The sequence below is a fragment of the Garra rufa genome, chromosome 15 (genome assembly GCF_049309525.1).
Source record: "Garra rufa chromosome 15, GarRuf1.0, whole genome shotgun sequence".
Taxonomy (NCBI): domain Eukaryota; kingdom Metazoa; phylum Chordata; class Actinopteri; order Cypriniformes; family Cyprinidae; genus Garra; species Garra rufa.
Genome location: NC_133375.1, coordinates 39,958,179 through 39,978,417, shown reverse-complemented (window position 1 = coordinate 39,978,417; position 20,239 = coordinate 39,958,179). Strand labels below are relative to the sequence as shown.

The 20,239-nt window shown below is 37.2% G+C and overlaps 1 protein-coding gene across 1 annotated transcript in view; it reads right to left on the bottom strand.

The window, feature by feature from the left end:
* igsf9b (immunoglobulin superfamily, member 9b) overlaps positions 1-15,165 on the bottom strand; it is a 64,485-nt gene extending 49,320 nt beyond the window's left edge. The window contains exon 1 of the mRNA XM_073819891.1: positions 15,105-15,165. Coding sequence (XP_073675992.1) covers positions 15,105-15,165 — 61 coding nt within the window. The remainder of the gene's footprint in view (positions 1-15,104) is intronic.
* Between the last annotated feature and the right edge of the window lie 5,074 nt (positions 15,166-20,239).

Here is a 20,239-nt window from a genome sequence, read left to right as displayed (position 1 = left end):
TAGTGCTGGTCTAGACAGTTTTTTGATAATTAGCGGTGGTTTTAAACTGGTCCAGACTGTTTTTTTTTTCAGGCTTAGATTTGGTCCAGATGGACTGGATTCCACTGGTTATTAGTGCTGGTCTAGACTGATTTATGCTGGTTAGTGGTGGTTTTGTGCTGCTCCAGGCTGATTTATGTTGGTTTAGAGCTAGTCCAGATGGATGGATGTAGGTAAGTGCTAGTCTAGATTGTTTTATGGTAGGTTATTTATGGTTTTGAGCTGATCCAGACTGATTTATGTTGGTTTAAAGTTAGTCCAAATGGATGTATGCGGGTTAGTGCTGGTCTAGACTGATTAAGCAGGTTGGTGGTGGTTTTGTGCTGCTCCAGACTGATTTATGATGGTTTAGAGCTAGTCCAGATGGATGTATGCAGGTTAGTGCTGGTCTAGACAGTTTTTTTGGTAATTAGCGGTGGTTTTAAACTGGTCCAGACTGATTTATTCTGGCTTAGATTTGGTCCAGATGGACTGGTTAGTTTTGGTCTAGACTTATTTATGAGGCTTAGTGGTGGTTTTGTGCTGCTCCAGACTGATTTATGTTGGTTTAAAGCTAGTCCAGATGGATGGATGTTCTGATGTTTGTATAGATGTATGTATAGACGGTTTAATGCTGGTTTTGAGCTGGTCCAGATTTATTTATTGTGGTAGAGTTGGTCCAATTATATTTCTGCTGGTTAGTCCTGGCCTAGACTCATTTATGCAGGTTAGTGGTGGTTTTATGCTGCTCCAGACTGATTTACATTGGATTAAAGCTAGTCCATATGAATGTATGTGGGTTAGTGCTGGTCTAGATGGTTTTATGCTGGTTTTGAGCTGATCCAGAATAATTTGTTGTGGTTTAGAGATTTCTGCTAGATATATTTCCGCTGGTTAGTGCTGGCCTAGACTGATTTATGCTGTTTAGTGGTGGTTTTAAACTAGTCTAGCTGGTCTAGAAGGATTTATAATGTTAAGTGCTGATCTAGACTGATTTATTCTGGTTAGTGGCAGTTTTGAACTGGTCCAGATAGATTTATTTTGGTTTACAGTTGGTCAGGATGGATTTCTGCTGGTTAGTGCGGGTCAAGTTATGCTGTTTTTCGGCTGGATCAGTACATGTAAAATATTTACACCTATATATGTATTCATATTTAAATGTGATTTATTATATAAAAATAGATGGTGAATGAACATAGGCATGTTGAAGTTAATAAAGCTGGTGAAGTTGGTTTAGGAGGCCATTGTTTTGGTCTTTTCAGCAGGGAGAGAAGTGGCTACAGTCATATGACAAGGCACTTATTTTGACAAAGTAATGCAAGTCAGAAACACAATTTAAGGTAAATTAATTTAGTTCCTAAAATAGTCAGCAGAAAAGCAATACATCACGAGGAACAAATAACAAACACAGCATTTGTCATCTGACATGTGTTTTCTGTTTGCACTCACAGTGCATAGATCAAATCCACAGGGTGTAAAACACCAATATTTGTCACTAGAGGCAAGTACTTCCTTTACACTGTGTACTTAATGATAAAACTAGGGCTGCACGATATTGGGGAAAAATTACATTGCGATATATTTTTTTCTTGCGATATATATTGCGATGTGTACAAATTCATTTATGTTCATCAGGTTGTTTTGAACTGCATAAAAATCAAATAATAATTCAAGAATAATTGGGGTAATTTTGTAAGCATTTTCAAAGAATAAAAAAGTAAAAGTACAGTATAATCAAAACCCTGAAATAAAATACTTTTTAAAGCTTATTTTGGGTAGTTTCATAAACAGTTTGACTCACCTTATTCACTGTCAATTCAGGCAAATCAAGGCTCTAATATGAAATTAATAATGAATGTTTCTTTTACCCTGATGAAAGGGAAATCAGCTTCTTCCTTTCACGAAAAACTTTAAAAGCTTATGCTGCCTTCATGTGATATGGGAAAGATGATGCTTTCCACTTGTGAAGTGGAAATTACCAGTGTGTAGTGTTCAGGTGCTTTTGTTGTCGTAGTGAAGAGAAACATGGCGAACTCGCAATTTGTCCTCACATGCTACTTTGGTAAAACAGACCGAATAAAATAACATGAGAAAACTGCCTCCTTCAGAACACTGTACCGCACAGCACCCTACTGGAGGCGAGCCACGACGAGCTAGCATCTTCTCTTAACGGTATTTTTAAAGACAACACTACGTTTAAATAGCGACGTTATTAAAATCCTTTATGCCCCAGCATTATGGGGGCTGCAAACTAATCAACTAAACAGCAGAGAACTTTTAACATCACGCAATGCTTATCATTCAGTATAGTTTCGTTGCTGTCCGCCATGTTGAAAGGTCAAAGTTTATCCCATCTCGGCAACTCGGGTATCATAAAAAATTTCGAGCTTTCCAGTGGAAATTACAACGTGAGTGGGTGTTCATGTGCAATTTAGATGTCGGATTTTGGTATTTACCATAATTACGATAGCAAATGAAGGCAGCATTAGCCAAGATGGAGGAACAGCTGATCAAAGCTGTTACAGGGATAACATTTTTTAGCAGCAGAGCTACTGCAAGCAATTTTTAGTTTTGGAAATCCATTTATCTTTGTTTATATATCTTTGCTGAAACTTTCACGTCTGTAGGAGAGCGCGGGTCACGGTTGCTTAGCAACGGCAGACGCCACTCTGCCACTCAAGTTACAGAGCGCTTTGGAAAGAAGGAGAACGCGACGCGCCTAGCGTTTTCCACGCGTTTTTAGGCGCGACATGTGAACGGTCCCTTAAATTCGTAGTGTTTCCGCGAGTTGTGGCAACATCTGCCAGGCACTCCTGACAAAGCACCTGTTTTTGGTCAGCAGCATCCCTTTTGTATCCAAAATACTTCCATATGACCGACGTTGCGTTTCTTTTTGCGACCAAATCTTCCATTTCGGCGCTTTTCTCCCGTCCCGCGCTCATTTTGCCATGCGCGCGCAGAGACTGCATGCATGAAGTAGGTGAAGCAACGTGTGCATTGTAGTTTTTAAAGAACCCTTAAATATGAGTTAATTACTTTATTTTAGACAAATATAGATCCGTGAATAGAAAGTTTAGAAATATAGAAAGTACATTTTAAAATCAGACACACATAATTTTTTTTTTTTGCCCTGCATCGTGACTGCCACGATGTGACTATCGCGCATGCGTACATCGCGATGACGATGCTGAAACGACCTATCGTGCAGCCCTAGATAAAACCAGCAGTTCTGATGTCCTGGAGAAAGCAAGAGAGGCGTGATACGATACAGACAGGAATGAGAGCCAGAAGAGAATGCGAGATGGAAAATGAGAGCGTGACTGAGAAAAACAAGACACAAAAGAGAAGAAGGAGATGTCACAAAAACACACACTAAATGGGGGCGAATGCAAATCCAGATTAAGGGGGGCAGGGTGCAGAGGAGATGACATGCATGTAAATTAACATACAGCATGTTAATATGACGGACGCCTCAGTCTGAGACACTTTCTCTCCCAGACAGACAAAAGAAGCCTCATTAGAGTGAATATCACAAAAAAACAGGTTGATATTACATCACAAAATAAAATAAAACATAATTTATATAAAAATGTTTAAAGAAAATACTATTTTATATAAATTTAAAATAATTATATTAATACACAAATAATTATATCACTCATTATATATTATAAACATAATAATAATATAGTTTTTTTTATTTCATAAGAAAATTAATGCCAAAATAAAATTGTTACCTTACTACATTAATAAATCATCCTGTACATTAAACTTAAAGTACAACACTACTGTAATCTATACTTTACAAATACATCACATATATAAATAATTCAGCTTTTTTTTTTTGTTGCATTACAGATTTGTTTTTGCAGTATAGCAAAAAAAAAAAAAATAAAAAAAAAATAATAATAAAAGGTCCAAAAAACATACTTAATTTATTTTTATTTTTTTTAGGAGGAAATATGGCCGGGACATTTTATGTTTTTATTCATGCATGATGTATGTATTTATTTATTTATCTATTTTTTTTTTTTTTTTTTTGTGGGATTACCCCATTTACACACTAAACTGTGAGAGATAGCTTTTTTGTTTTGTTTGTATTTTTCCTAATAAAATAAAATAAAATAAAATAAAATAAAATAAAATCATACTTTATTTTCTTCACAGGGGAAATATGGCTGGTACATTTAATGTTTGTTTTTTTGTAAGATTATTTCATTTTACACATTTTTTTTCTCTCAAATAGTAGTACAGGTTTTTTTTGCAGTATGGTAATGAGAATTTAGAAAAAAAAAGGTCCAAAAAACAAAAACATACTTAAATTTTCAGGGAGGAAATATAGACGGGACAATTAATTTTTGTGAGATTCCCTTATTTACACACTAAACTGTAAGAAATGTCTGTAGACTGTCAAATTCACGAGATGCAAACCCGTTGGGCCAGTTTTGCACCCCTCGTGCTTGAGCGGCCCCATGCTCCTCGTCTCGTCTGCGATTAGGGGTAATCTCTCAAAAACGATGCTCTCTGACAGAACCACAACCCTCCCTCAGCCCCGAGACCCCCTGAGGCGCACACATGGCCAGCCACCCCTCACAGACTCCCACACCCCGTGCCTTGAGAGAAGGGAAATCTAAATCCCAGACTGATCTAAATCCGGATTTGCAGATTTCATTTTTTTACAGGGAGGATTTGATCCCCTTTCCCCCCCAAATGTTTGGGGTCTTTGCTCCTAAACACCAGCTCAAACATCACAAACGTTCTCGCTTGTCCTGGGATTGCTTGTGTGCCATAAGGAACATAGAGTGCCGTCTGTTCGCTAACGAACGGGAATTAACCCCTGCACTAAATGTGCTCTGTGAGTAAACAGGCTGAACTAAACCCTGGTGTGCTGTGATATTATGGTCAGGTCTATAAACACCAGCAGAGGAATCATGGAGAGAGAGAAAACAGACACAAATGGATGGATAACAGACGGTGTGAATGATAGAGTGAGAATGGAGAGGGCTTGGAAAAACTCAATGTTGAAAGAAAAAAGAAAAAAAATTATTTACAGTGGAGCAGAATATGCAGTACCCAAAATTAACACTTGCCAGATAAAATTGGCTTTAACAAGTAGACAAACTGTTGGCCAGTTGGCAGGTCACTTTTATGAAAAGCAACATAACTCATGGTTTCAATCACTATTTATTTATAACAGTCTGACCTTCAACCAAGGTATTCTTTTGTTTTGATATAAGACAAGAAGTGGCAACGCCTATGTGCTAAAGTCATGATTGCTTTTTTTTTCCAAAACATATTTTGTAATTAAATAATGCTAAATATAGCTTGTTCATGGCTTCAAAGAACAATTACAGTTTCCCTTATAGTTTTTATTGTTTACTAATACTAAAACTATTAAAATCCTTAACTGAAAATATGCTGAAATAAAATAAAATATAATTAATAGATACAATTTAAATTAAAGCTGCAAGCAGCGATGAACGGGCCCTCGCACACGGGCTCACCGCCGACCGGTGGCTTTAGGAACACAGCAAATGGTGGGTAGTATGCTTTTAATACAGTAAAAATAGGAGAAATATTTCAAAGTCACTTAAATGTGCCAAATTTCCTGCTGCCAGCTGGTGGTGCTATGCCTATAACTGATTATTGGCATGTAGATGTGTTCAGGCCAGCACTTTCATCAAACACATGAAGTTTAGTGCAGATTGACCTTGGTATATTTGAATTAGTGGAAGATATTATATATATTGCTGCCAACAGGTGGCGCTATGATAATATCTGAATATTGGCCTTTAGGTGTCTTCAGGCCAGGACTCTTACCAAACCTGTGAAGTTTGAGGCAGATCGGACATTTTATGGCTGAGTTATAACAACTTCTATGTCCATGGCGAAACATCAAACTTTGTGACGCCGCCACGGACACGCCCTTTAACGAAAACTCAAGATCTTCACAATTTATCATCTCTAAGGCCTCTAGATCAGACTGAGCAAATTTAATGTTGATATCATTAAATCTGTAGGAGGAGTTTGCTACAAGTCATTTCCTGTTACCAACAGGTGGCGCTGTGATTATAACAGAATATTGGCTTTCAGATGTGTTCAGGTCAGGACGTTAATCGAACATGTGAAGTTTGAGGCAAATCGGACATTTTATGGCTGAGTTATAACAAGTTTTATATCCATGGCGAGACCTCGAAATTTGTCAGGCCGCCACGGACACGCCCTTCAACGAAAACTCAAGATCTTCGCAATTTAACATCACTAAAGCCTTTATATTAGACTGACCGATTTTGGTGTTGATCTGTATAAATTTCTAGGAGGAGTTTGTTGCAGAGTACAGCATGACACTACCTGTTGCCAGCAGGTGGCGCTATGAGTATAACTGAATATGGACATGTAGATGTCATCAGGTCAGGAGTGTTATCACACATGTGAAGTTTGGGGCAGATCGGACATTTCATGCCTGAGTTATAGCAACTTCCTTTTTTATGGTGAAACATCGAAATTTGCCAGGCCGCCACGGACACGCCCTCTGATGAAAACTCTAGATCTTCGCAATTTAACGTCACAAAGGGCTTTAGATTAGACTCACCAAATTTGGCTTTGATCCGAATAAATCTCTAGGAGGAGTTCGTTCAATTACGACGCCTGAAAATGGCAAAAATGACACAAATTTTGTTGAGAATATTAATATTAACCGACTTTCTGTTGGGTTCCGGATTTTGCTCCAAGAGGCTTTTTTGTAGGTATTGGTGTGTTACATGTGTGTACCGATTTCCGTGCATGTACGTGAATCACAGCTGAAAGCGCACACCACTGAACGTCTAAAGGTGGCGCTGTCGAGCCATTTTGCCACACCCACTTCTGAACCCCATATCAGACGTAAATTTTCGCCAGGTTTGATGTGTGTGCAAAGTTTTGTGAGTTTTCGGGAATGTTTAGGTCCTCTAAAATGCGATTCATTTTGGAGAAGAATAATAATAATAATTAAAGCTGCAAGCAGCGATGAACGGGCCCTCGCACATGGGCTCACCGCCGACCGGTGGCTTTAGGAACACAGCAAATGGTGGGTAGTATGCTTTTAATACAGTAAAAATAGGAAAAATATGTCAAAGTCACTTAAATGTGCCAAATTTCCTGCTGCCAGCTGGTGGCGCTATGCCTATAACTGATTATTGGCATGTAGATGTGTTCAGGCCACCACTTTCATCAAACATATGAAGTTTGGTGCAGATTGACCTTGGTATGTTTGAGTTAGTGAAAGATATGATATATCCTGCTGCCAACAGGTGGCGCTATGATAATATCTGAATATTGGCCTTTAGGTGTCTTCAGGCCAGGACTCTTACCAAACCTGTGAAGTTTGAGGCAGATCGGACATTTTATGGCTGAGTTATAACAACTTCTATGTCCATGGCGAAACATCAAACTTTGTCAGGCCGCCACGGACACGCCCTTTAACGAAAACTCAAGATCTTTACAATTTAACATCTCTAAGGCCTCTAGATCAGACTGAGCAAATATAATGTTGATATCATTAAATCTCTAGGAGGAGTTTGATACAAGTCATTTCCTGTTGCCAACAGGTGGCGCTGTGATTATAATAGAATATTGGCCTTCAGATGTATTCAGGCCAGGACTCTTATCGGATATGTGAAGTTTGAGGCAAATCAGACATTTTATGGCTGAGTTATAACAAGTTTTATATCCATGGCGAGACCTCGAAATTTGTCAGGCCGCCACGGACACGCCCTTTACCGAAAACTCAAGATCTTCACAATTTAACATCACTAAGGCCTTTATATTAGACTGACCGATTTTGGTGTTGATCTGCATAAATCTCTTGGAGGAGTTGGTTGTAGAGTACAGCATGACACTTCCTGTTGCCAGCAGGTGGCGCTATGACTATAACTGAATATAGGCATTTAGATGTCATCAGGTCAGGAGTGTTATAACACATGTAAAGTTTGGGACAGATCGGACATTTTATGCCTAAGTTATAGCAACTTCCTTTTTCATGGCGAAACATCGAAATTTGCGAGGCCGCCACGGACACGCCCTCCGATGAAAACTCTAGATCTTCGCAATTTAACGTCACAAAGGGCTTTAGATTGGACTCACCAAATTCGGCATTGATCCGAATCAATCTCTAGGAGGAGTTCGTTCAAGTACGAAGCCTGAAAATGGCAAAAATGACACAAATTTTGCTGAGAAAATGAAAAATAACCGACTTCCTGTTGGGTGTAAAATTTTGCTCCAAGAGGCTTTTTTGTAGGTATTGGTGTGTTACATGTGAGTCCCGATTTCCGTGCATGTACGTGAATCACAGCTGAAAGCGCACACCGCTGAACGTCTAAAGGTGGCGCTGTCGAGACATTTTGCCACACCCACTTCTGCAACCCATATCAGACGTAAATTTTCGCCAGGTTTGATGTGTGTGCAAAGTTTCATGAGTTTTCGGGTATGTTTAGGCCCTCAAAAATGCGATTCATTTTGAGAATAATAATAATAATTAAAGCTGCAAGCAGCGATGAACGGGCCCTCGCACACGGGCTCACCGCCGACCGGTGGCTTTAGGAACACGGCAAACGGTGGGCAGTATGCTTTTAATACAGTAAATGTAGGAAAAATATATCAAAGTCACTTAAATGTGCCAAACTTCCTGCTGCCAGCTGGTGGCGCTATGCCTATACCTGATTATTGGCATGTAGATGTGTTCAGGCCAGCACTTTCATCAAACATATGAAGTTTGGTGCAGATTGACCTTGGTATGTGTGAGTTAGTGCAAGATATGATATATCCTGCTGCCAATAGGTGGCCCTATAATAATATCTGTATATTGGCCTTTAGATGTCTTCAGGCCAGGACTCTTACCAAACATGTGAAGTTTGAGGCAGATCGGACATTTTATGGCTGAGTTATAACAACTTTTATGTCCATGGCGAAACATCAAATTTTGTCAGGCCGCCATGGACACGCCCTTTATCGAAAACTCAAGATCTTCACAATTTAACATCTCTAAGGCCTCGAGATCAGACTGACCAAATATAATGTTGATATCATTAAATCTCTAGGAGGAGTTTGGTACAAGTCATTTCCTGTTGCCAACAGGTGGCGCTGTGATTATAATAGAAAATAGGCCTTCAGATTGGTTCAGGCCAGGACTCTTATCGAACATGTGAAGTTTGAGGCAAATCGGACATTTTATGGCTGAGTTATAACAAGATTTATATCCATGGCGAGACCACGAAATTTGCCAGGCCGCCACGGACACGCCCTTCAACGAAAACTCAAGATCTTCGCAATTTAACATCGCTAAAGCCTTTTTATTAGACTGACCGATTTTGGTGTTGATCTGATTAAATCTCCAGGAGGAATTTGTTGCAGAGTACAGCATGACACTTCCTGGTGCCTGCAGGTGGCGCTATGAGTAAAACTGAATATGGGCATGTAGATGTCTTCAGGTCAGGAGTGTTATCACACATGTGAAGTTTGGGGCAGATCGGGCATTTTATGCCTGAGTTATAGCAACTTCCTTTTTCATGGCGAAACATCGAAATTTGCGAGGCCGCCACGGACACGCCCTCTGATGAAAACTCTAGATCTTCGCAATTTAACGTCACAAAGGGCTTTAGATTAGACTCTGCAAATTTGGTGTTGATCCGAATAAATCTCTAGGAGGAGTTCGTTCAAGTATGACGCCTGAAAATGGCAAAAATGACACAAATTTTGCTAAGAAAATTAATAATAACCGACTTCCTGTTGGGTTTCGGATTTTGTCCCAGGAGGCTTTTTTGTAGGTATTGGTGAGTTACATGTGTGTACCGATTTGCGTGCATGTACGTGAATCACAGCTGAATGCGCACACCGCGGAACGTGTAAAGGTGGCGCTATTGAGCCATTTTGCCACACCCACTTCTGCAACCCATATCAGACGTCCATTTTCGCCAGGTTTGATGTGTGTGCAAAGTTTCATGAGTTTTCGGGTATGTTTAGGCCCTCAAAAATGCGATTCATTCCGGAGAAGAAGAATAATAATAATTAAAGCTGCAAGCAGCGATGAACGGGCCCTCGCACACGGGCTCACCGCCGACCGGTGGCTTTAGGAACACAGCAAATGGTGGGTAGTATGCTTTTAATACAGTAAAAATAGGAGAAATATGTCAAAGTCACTTAAATGTGCCAAATTTCCTGCTGCCAGCTGGTGGCGCTATGCCTATAACTGATTATTGGCATGTAGATGTGTTCAGGCCACCACTTTCATCAAACATATGAAGTTTGGTGCAGATTGACCTTGGTATGTTTGAGTTAGTGAAAGATATGATATATCCTGCTGCCAACAGGTGGCGCTATGATAATATCTGAATATTGGCCTTTAGGTGTCTTCAGGCCAGGACTCTTACCAAACTTGTGAAGTTTGAGGCAGATCGGACATTTTATGCCTGAGTTATAACAACTTCTATGTCCATGGCGAAACATCAAACTTTGTCACGCCGCCACGGACACGCCCTTTAACGAAAACTCAAGATCTTTGCAATTTAACATCTCTAAGGCCTCTAGATCAGACTGACCAAATATAATGTTGATATCATTAAATCTCTAGGAGGAGTTTGATACAAGTCATTTCCTGTTGCCAACAGGTGGCGCTGTGATTATAATAGAATATTGGCCTTCAGATGTGTTCAGGCCAGGACTCTTATCGAATATGTGAAGTTTGAGGCAAATCGGACATTTTATGGCTGAGTTATAACAAGTTTTATATCCATGGCGAGACCTCGAAATTTGTCAGGCCGCCACGGACACGCCCTTTACCGAAAACTCAAGATCTTCACAATTTAACATCACTAAGGCCTTTATATTAGACTGACCTATTTTGGTGTTGATCTGTATAAATCTCTAGGAGGAGTTGGTTGTAGAGTACAGCGTGACACTTCCTGTTGCCAGCAGGTGGCGCTATGACTATAACTGAATATGGATATGTAGATGTCATCAGGTCAGGAGTGTTATCACACATGTGAAGTTTGGGACAGATCGGACATTTTATGCCTAAGTTATAGCAACTTCCTTTTTCATGGCGAAACATCGAAATTTGCGAGGCCGCCACGGACACGCCCTTCGATGAAAACTCTAGATCTTCACAATTTAACGTCACAAAGGGCTTTAGATTAGACTCACCAAATTTGCTGTTGATCGGAGTAAATCTCTAGGAGGAGTTCGTTCAAGTACCACGCCTGAAAATGGCAAAAATGACACAAATTTTGCTAAGAAAATTAATAATAACCGACTTCCTGTTGGGTTTCGGATTTTGTCCCAGGAGGCTTTTTTGTAGGTATTGGTGAGCTACATGTGTGTACCGATTTTCATGCATGTACGTGAATCACAGCTGAAAGCGCACACCGCGGAACGTGTAAAGGTGGCGCTATCGAGCCGTTTTGCCACACCCATCTCTGAAACCCATATCAGACATCCATTTTCGCCAGGTTTGATGTGTGTGCAAAGTTTCATGAGTTTTCGGGTATGTTTAGGCCCTCAAAAATGCGATTCATTCCGGAGAAGAAGAATAATAATAATAATAATTAAAGCTGCAAGCAGCGATGAACGGGCCCTCGCACACGGGCTCATCGCCGACCGGTGGCTTTAGGAACACAGCAAATGGTGGGTAGTATGCTTTTAATACAGTAAAAATAGGAGAAATATGTCAAAGTCACTTAAATGTGCCAAATTTCCTGCTGCCAGCTGGTGGCGCTATGCCTATAACTGATTATTGGCATGTAGATGTGTTCAGGCCACCACTTTCATCAAACATATGAAGTTTGGTGCAGATTGACCTTGGTATGTTTGAGTTAGTGAAAGATATGATATATCCTGCTGCCAACAGGTGGCACTATGATAATATCTGAATATTGGCCTTTAGGTGTCTTCAGGCCAGGACTCTTACCAAACCTGTGAAGTTTGAGGCAGATCGGACATTTTATGGCTGAGTTATAACAACTTCTATGCCCATGGCGAAACATCAAACTTTGTCACGCCGCCACAGACACGCCCTTTAACGAAAACTCAAGATCTTCACAATTTAACATCTCTAAGGCCTCTAGATCAGACTGACCAAATATAATGTTGATATCAATAAATTTCTAGGAGGAGTTTGATACAAGTCATTTCCTGTTGCCAACAGGTGGCGCTGTGATTATAATAGAATATTGGCCTTCAGATGTGTTCAGGCCAGGACTCTTATCGAATATGTGAAGTTTGAGGCAAATCGGACATTTTATGGCTGAGTTATAACAAGTTTTATATCCATGGCGAGACCTCGAAATTTGTCAGGCCGCCACGGACACGCCCTTTACCGAAAACTCAAGATCTTCACAATTTAACATCTCTAAGGCCTTTATATTAGACTGACCGATTTTGGTGTTGATCTGTATAAATCTCTAGGAGGAGTTGGTGGTAGAGTACAGCATGACACTTCCTGTTGCCAGCAGGTGGCGCTATGACTATAACTGAATATGGATATGTAGATGTCATCAGGTCAGGAGTGTTATCACACATGTGAAGTTTGGGACAGATCGGACATTTTATGCCTAAGTTATAGCAACTTCCTTTTTCATGGCGAAACATCGAAATTTGCGAGGCCGCCACGGACACACCCTCTGATGAAAACTCTAGATCTTCACAATTTAACGTCACAAAGGGCTTTAGATTAGACTCACCAAATTTGCTGTTGATCGGAGTAAATCTCTAGGAGGAGTTCGTTCAAGTACGACGCCTGAAAATGGCAAAAATGACACAAATTTTGCTAAGAAAATTAATAATAACCGACTTCCTGTTGGGTTTCGGATTTTGTCCCAGGAGGCTTTTTTGTAGGTATTGGTGAGATACATGTGTGTACCGATTTTCATGCATGTACGTGAATCATAGCTGAAAGCGCACACCGCGGAACGTGTAAAGGTGGCGCTATCGAGCCGTTTTGCCACACCCATCTCTGAAACCCATATCAGACATCCATTTTCGCCAGGTTTGATGTGTGTGCAAAGTTTCATGAGTTTTCGGGTATGTTTAGGCCCTCAAAAATGCGATTCATTCCGGAGAAGAAGAATAATAATAATAATAATAAACGAAGCAGATCCAATAGGGTCCTCACACCATCGGTGCTCGGGCCCTAATAAACGAAGCAGATCCAATAGGGTCCTCACACCATCGGTGCTCGGGCCCTAATAAGAAACGGAGCAGATCCAATAGGGTCCTCACACCATCGGTGCTCGGGCCCTAATAATAAACGGAGCAATTCCAATAGGGTCCTCACACCATCGGTGCTCGGGCCCTAATAATAATAATAAACGGAGCAGATCCAATAGGGTCCTCACACCATCGGTGCTCGGGCCCTAATTAAAAGTGCAGCCTTGGTAAATAAGTAAATAATTTGAAGTACTAAAATTACACTGAATTTAAATAGAAATAGACTTTAAAAAACTGTAAAAACAAATGACAAAAGCACATAAAAAAGTACATAATGGACCAGCTGGAAAAAAAAAACCTAAAATTGAAACTAAAATTGGAAACTGAAAATATATAAAAACATATAACATTTTTAAATAAATATTATAACACTTTAATATAATTTAGAAATGTTGCTTTGGCAAATAGCTAAAATAAAATAACATTAGGCTTAAGTACTAAATGCACTTATAATGGAGCAGCTCTTAAAAAAAAATTAAACTGAAACTAAAATTGACTAAATCGAAAACTGAAAATATATAAAAGCTTATTCAAAATTGTAATGATTAGTATAATATGTCAACCAAATTTTAAAATGTTAACTTGGCAAATAACTGAAATAAAATAAAATTAGATTTAAGTACTAAAAATTAAATTCAACTATAATTATATATTTAAAAAAAAAAACGTAATAATAAAAATGACAAAAGCACATAATTAACTGAAAATATATAAAAGCTTATTCAAATTTGTAATAAATAATATAATACTTCAATGAAATTTAGAAATGTTGCTTTGGAAAAAAAAACTGAAATAAGTTGAAGTACTAAAATCACATTAAAGTTAAATATAAAAATAAATACATTTTTTAAAATGTAATAAAAATGACAAAAGCACAAAATGGACCAGCTGAAAAAAAAAAAATATATATAAAAATGAAACAAAAATTGAGTAAATTGAAAACTGAAAATATAGGTTGAAGTACTAAAATCACATTAAATTGAAATAGAAATATATTTAAAAGAATTGTAATAAAAACTACAAAAGCACATAGTGGCCCATTCTTTAAAATAAAAATTAAATTAAATTAAAAATGGACTAAATTAAAAACTGAAAATACATAAAAAGCTTATTCAAAACTGTAATAAATACTATAATACTTAAATGAAATTTAGACAGATTGCATTGGCAAATAACAGAAATAAAATAAGATTAGGCTGAAGTACTAAAATTCCATTAAATAATAAAAAAAAAGTATACATAAAAATGACAAAACCACATAAAAAGCACATAATGGCCCACTCTAAAAACATATAGACATATACATATATATATATATATATATATATATATATATATATATATATATACACACACACACACACACACACACACACACACACATATATATATATATATATATATATATATATATATATATATATATATATATATATATATATATATATATATATACTGTATATATATATAATAAAAAGGACCAATCTTTAAAAAATAAATAAATAAATAGCAAACTGAAAATATATAAGAGCTTATTAAAAATTTTAATAAACACTATAATTTCAGATGCCCTAAAAAGTATTGTACTACAATTAAAAAAAGTTGGAATGTCATTGGATTGCATAAAATATAAAAGAAAGTGTAATTTATTACAAATAAAGATAGCACAAACACACATTATATGCAAAACATTTGACCAAAAGATCACCAAAACTCAGTTGCGGCATTTGAGATGTGCAGATACAGACACTTGTTCTAATGCAATGACTTTCACACGTTTAAGTGAACGAAGGGTCCAAATACCTTGTAATTTTAGACCAGGTTTAGCAGGAGAAGGCAGAAGTACTTACGCAGTAAAGAGAGGGCGGCCGCGACGGTGACATTCAGAAGCCAGAGTTTCTTCTGTACCATGGTAAACACTCACATACCATCACACATACCCCACCTGAAACACAATCACACAAACATGAGTCATTTCTAAAGAATTATTTATCTAAGATAAAACAAGATGAGGAATATTTCCTGATTCAGAGTTATGTACTTTAAAGACTTAATCCATTACACACACCTCACATTATCATTTAATACTTGTACATTTCCTTATTAGGAAAATCTCACGATACTTTAAAGAACATGTACAGGTCATATTTCACCGCAGTCATGCAAAAGAACAATTTGTTCACAATTCAGATAACACCAGTCTGCATCATATTTGCTGAATGAAATCCAATATGGATTTATCTCTCATGCTATTTGTATATTATTAAGATTTTTTCGCCTTAATTTTTGCTGTCACATCATAGGACAAATTTATGGTACAGCTCAGTAAAAACGTAAAAAAAAAAAAAAAAAAAATTTACTAAATTAGTTACCCTCTATATATTTTCTCAAATATCAGACTTCACACTACATATATACAGTATCTCACAAAAGTGAGTACACCCCTCACATTTCAGCAACCATTTTAGTATATCTTCTCAAGGGACAATACTATAGAAATGAAACTTGGATATTTTAGAGTAGTCAATGTGCAGCTTGTATAGCAGTATAGATTTACTGTCCTCTGAAAATAACTCAACATACAGCCATTATTGTCAAAATAGCTCACAACAAAAGTGAGTACACCCTAAGTGATAACAGCAGTATGTTGTTTAACCATGCAAAGCCACATGTCCTTTTCATCATGTTTATGTTTTTTTCTGCTTGACAGGACCATACAAAGTTGTGTATCTTGTATTAGAGCAGTTACAATTAGATGCTTTAAGTGCAATTCTCTCATACTGACCACTGGATGTTCAACATGGCATCTCATGGCAAAGAACTCTCTGAGGATTTGAGAATTAGAATTGTTGCTCTCCACAAAGATGGCCAAGACTATTAGAGGTTCAGTAACAGTTACACTACAGTGGTCAGGGTCATACAGAGGTTTTCCAAGATGGGTTCCATTCGGAACAGGCCTTGCAAGAGTCGATCAACGAAGTTGAGCACCCGTTCTGTTCGTCAGGTGCAGAACCTGGCTTCAAAAAACAGATGCATGAGTGCTGCCAGCATTGCTTTAAAGGTTGCAGAAGTAGAAGGTCAGCTTGTCAGTGCTCAGACCATGCACCGCACACTGGAACAAGTCGGTTTGCATAGGTGTCGTCCCAGAAGGAAGCCTCATCTGAAGCTGGATCACAAGAAAGCCCGCAAACAGTTTGCTGAAGACAACCTGTCCAAGAGCATGAATTACTGGAACCATGTCCTGTGGTCTGATGAGACTAGAAGATAAACTTGTTTGGCTCAGATGGTGTCCAGCATGTGTGGCGATGCCCTGGTGCAGAGTATTAAGAAAATAGTGTCTTGACTACAGTCAAGAATGGTGGTGGTAGCATCATGGTCTGGGGCTGCATGAGTGCTGCTGGTACTGGGGAGCTGCAGTTCATTGAGGGAAACATGGATTCCATTATGTACTGTACATTCTGAAGCAGAACACGATGCCTTCTCTCCACAAACTAGGCTAAACGGCAGTTTTCCAACATGATAACGATCCAAAACCCACCACCAAGATGACAAATGTCTTGCTGAGGAAGCTGAAGGTGAAGGGGTGGCCAAGTATGTCTCCAGACCTAAACCCTATTAAGCACCTGTGGGGCATCCTCAAGCGTAAGGTGGAGAAGCACTATGTGTCTAACGTCCAGCAGCTCTGTGAGGAGTGCAAAAGGATCCTAGCTACAACCTGTGCAGCTCTGGTCAATTCCGTGCCCAGGATGATTAAGGCAGTGCCAGATAACAATGGTGCTAACACAATATATTGACACTTTGAAAAAGTTCACTTAGGGTGTACTCACTTTTATTGCCAGCTATTTTGACAATATTGGCTGTATGTTGAGAAATTTTCAGGGGACAGTAAATCTATACTACTATTCAAGCTGCACATTGACTACTCTAAAATATATCCAAGTTTAATTTCTATAGTATTGTCCCTTGAGAAGACATACTAAAATGGGTTGTACGCACATTTGTGACATACTGTATATGCATTTCTTCTTCAAAAATGGACTTTTACAAAAAAAAAAACATTTTTTACTGCATATTTGTTAACTACCCTTTAAAAACTAAAATACAGCAATTCTGAATGTTTCATCTGAAAACAACAGACAACCATAATGAAATCTCCTTGTTATCTCAAACATCACCCGACGGTGACCCAAAAAGTAAACACACCCTGTGGTTACAATAATCAACTCTCCGTGCTCCACGTTCAATATATCTCTCTAGTATTGTGGAGGAGTTTCCCCGCAAAGGGCCTGGAAATGAAAGCAGAGGTTGTTTAATACAGCGCTGGCAAACCTCCACTCGTGTGATTGAGCACCTGAGAGCAGCAAAATCCCCCCAACCCGTCTCCCACGTCGACCATTCAAAGCCACTAATACCAGCTTATTACTTTAAGTTAATTAAAGCCCAAGTCAGAGGGGGAGGCTATTTTAAGAAGCCATGCGCAAAGACGAAAAGCATGCAAATGCATTTTAGCTTGGTTTTGTCTTTCTGCAGAGCATTGTGAATGGTAAAGGTAACAGATTTGGTTTGGTTTGTCAAACTAATCAGGGGAATATAAATCTCTCATCTCCATTCTTTCCAGCCCAAATCACAAGAGAGATTTCCATAATGCAGTGGAAAGTTATTGCCTTGAAGAGTCTCAGAACAACCGCAGGTATGAAATAAACCACACACTTCTGTTGTTTCCACATCAATATCCTCCGTTTGGAAATTTCAGAGTGTGAAATTGCTTTTGGTGTCTAGAAAAAATGCTTTTCAAATGGGGAAGTGTATATTTTGTTACTAATAAAATATTCTTTCCTATCCGATTTAGACAAGCAGCACAAATGGTGCAGGATGAGTTACAGCTTCGGTTTAGGGTTGTTCAAATCACTAACCACAAGTATGAGCAACAGCAAATGTGATGCTTTACTTATCAAACAAACTGCTGTAGGAAATACTGCATAAGTGAAGTCATACTGTAAATAAACCTTTTGAAAGTTCAGTTTATGCAGGATACAGCCTTGCTAAAGTCACATGAACACACACTCTTAAAAATAAAGGATTTTATAAGCATTGATGGTTCCATGAAGAAAATGTAACATCCAATTCAACAAAAGGTTCTTTAGATCTTTAAATGTTATTCAAACAAAGTAAAACATGGTTATTTTAAGAACTACACTCTTAAAAATAGTTATTTATTGGCACCATTCATAGAATTTTTCCAGGTTCTTTAATTATTAAAATGTTCTTCAAACCAATTAAAACATGGTTATTTTAAGAAATATACCCTACAAATATCAATGATTTCATAAAGAACTTTTAACATCCATAGAATTTTTCCAGGTTCTTTTCATTTTTAAAATGTTCTTCAAACTAAGAAAAAATGGTTCTTTTAAGACTTACACTTTTATAAATAGTTCTTTTTTGGCACCAATGGTTCTATAAAGAACTTTTAACATCCATAGAATTTTTCCTGGTTCTTTAATTATTAAAATGTTTTTCAAACCAATGAAAACATGGTTATTTTAAGAAATATACTGTAAAAAAAAAAAAATGGTTTTATAAAGAACTTTTAACATCCATAGAATTTTTCCAGATTCTTTCCATTTTTGAAAATGTTCTTCAAATTAAGAAAAAATGGTTCTTTTAAGAACTACACTCTTATAAATAGTTATTTTTTGGCACCAATGGTTCCATAAAGAACTTTTAACATCCATAGAATTTTCCAGTTTTTTTCCATTTTTAAAATGTTCTTTAAACCAATGAAAACATGGTTATTTTAAGAAATATACCCTAAAAAATACCAAGGGTTTCATAAAGAACTTTTAACATCCATAGAATTTTTCCAGGTTCTTTAATTATTAAAATGTTCTTCAAACCAATGAAAACATGGTTATTTTAAGAACTATACTCTAAAAAAATACCAATGGTTTCATAAAGAACTTTTAGTATCCATAGAATTTTTCCAGGTTCTTTAATTATTAAAATGTTTTTCAAACCAATGAAAACATGGTTATTTTAAGAACTATACTATAAAAAATACCAAGGTTTTCATAAAGAACTTTTAACATCTATATAATTTTTCCAGGTTCTTTAATTATTAAAATGTTTTTCAAACCAATGAAAACATGGTTATTTTAAGAAATATACTGTAAAAAACAAACAAACAATGGTTTTATAAAGAACTTTTAACATCCATAGAATTTTCCAGATTCGTTCCATTTTTGAAAATGTTCTTCAAATTAAGAAAAAATGGTTCTTTTAAGAACTACACTCTTATAAATAGTTATTTTTGGCACCAATGGTTCCAGGTTCTTTAATTATTAAATTGTTCTTCAAACCAATGAAAACATGGTTATTTTAAGAACTATACTCTAAAAAAATACCAATGGTTTCATAAAGAACTTTTAACATCGATAGAATTTTTCCAGGTTCTTTCCATTTTTGAAAATGTTCTTCAAATTAAGAAAAAATGGTTCTTTTAAGAACTACACTCTTAAAAATAGTTTTTTATTGGCAACAATGGTTCCACAAAGAACTTTTAACATCTATAGAATTTTTCCAGGTTCTTTAATTATTAAAATGTTCTTCAAACCAATGAAAACGTGGTTATTTTAAGAAGTATACTCTAAAAAAATACCAGTGGTTCCATAAAAAACTTTTATCATCCATAGAATTTTTCCAGGTTCTTGCCATTTTTGAAAATGTTATTCAAATTAAGAAAAAATGGTTCTTTTAAGAACTATACTCTAAAAAAAATACCAGTGGTTTCATAAAGAACTTTTAACATCCATAGAATTTTCCAGGTTCTTTCCATTTTTAAAATGTTTTTCAAACTAAGAGGAAATAGTTCTTTTCAGAAATGTTCACTGAAAGTTCTCTGAGCAACCAAAAATGGTTCTTTTATGACATTCACTGCAAAAAAAAACTGTTTGTAACACTTATTTTTAGGAGATCCAAAAGTCAC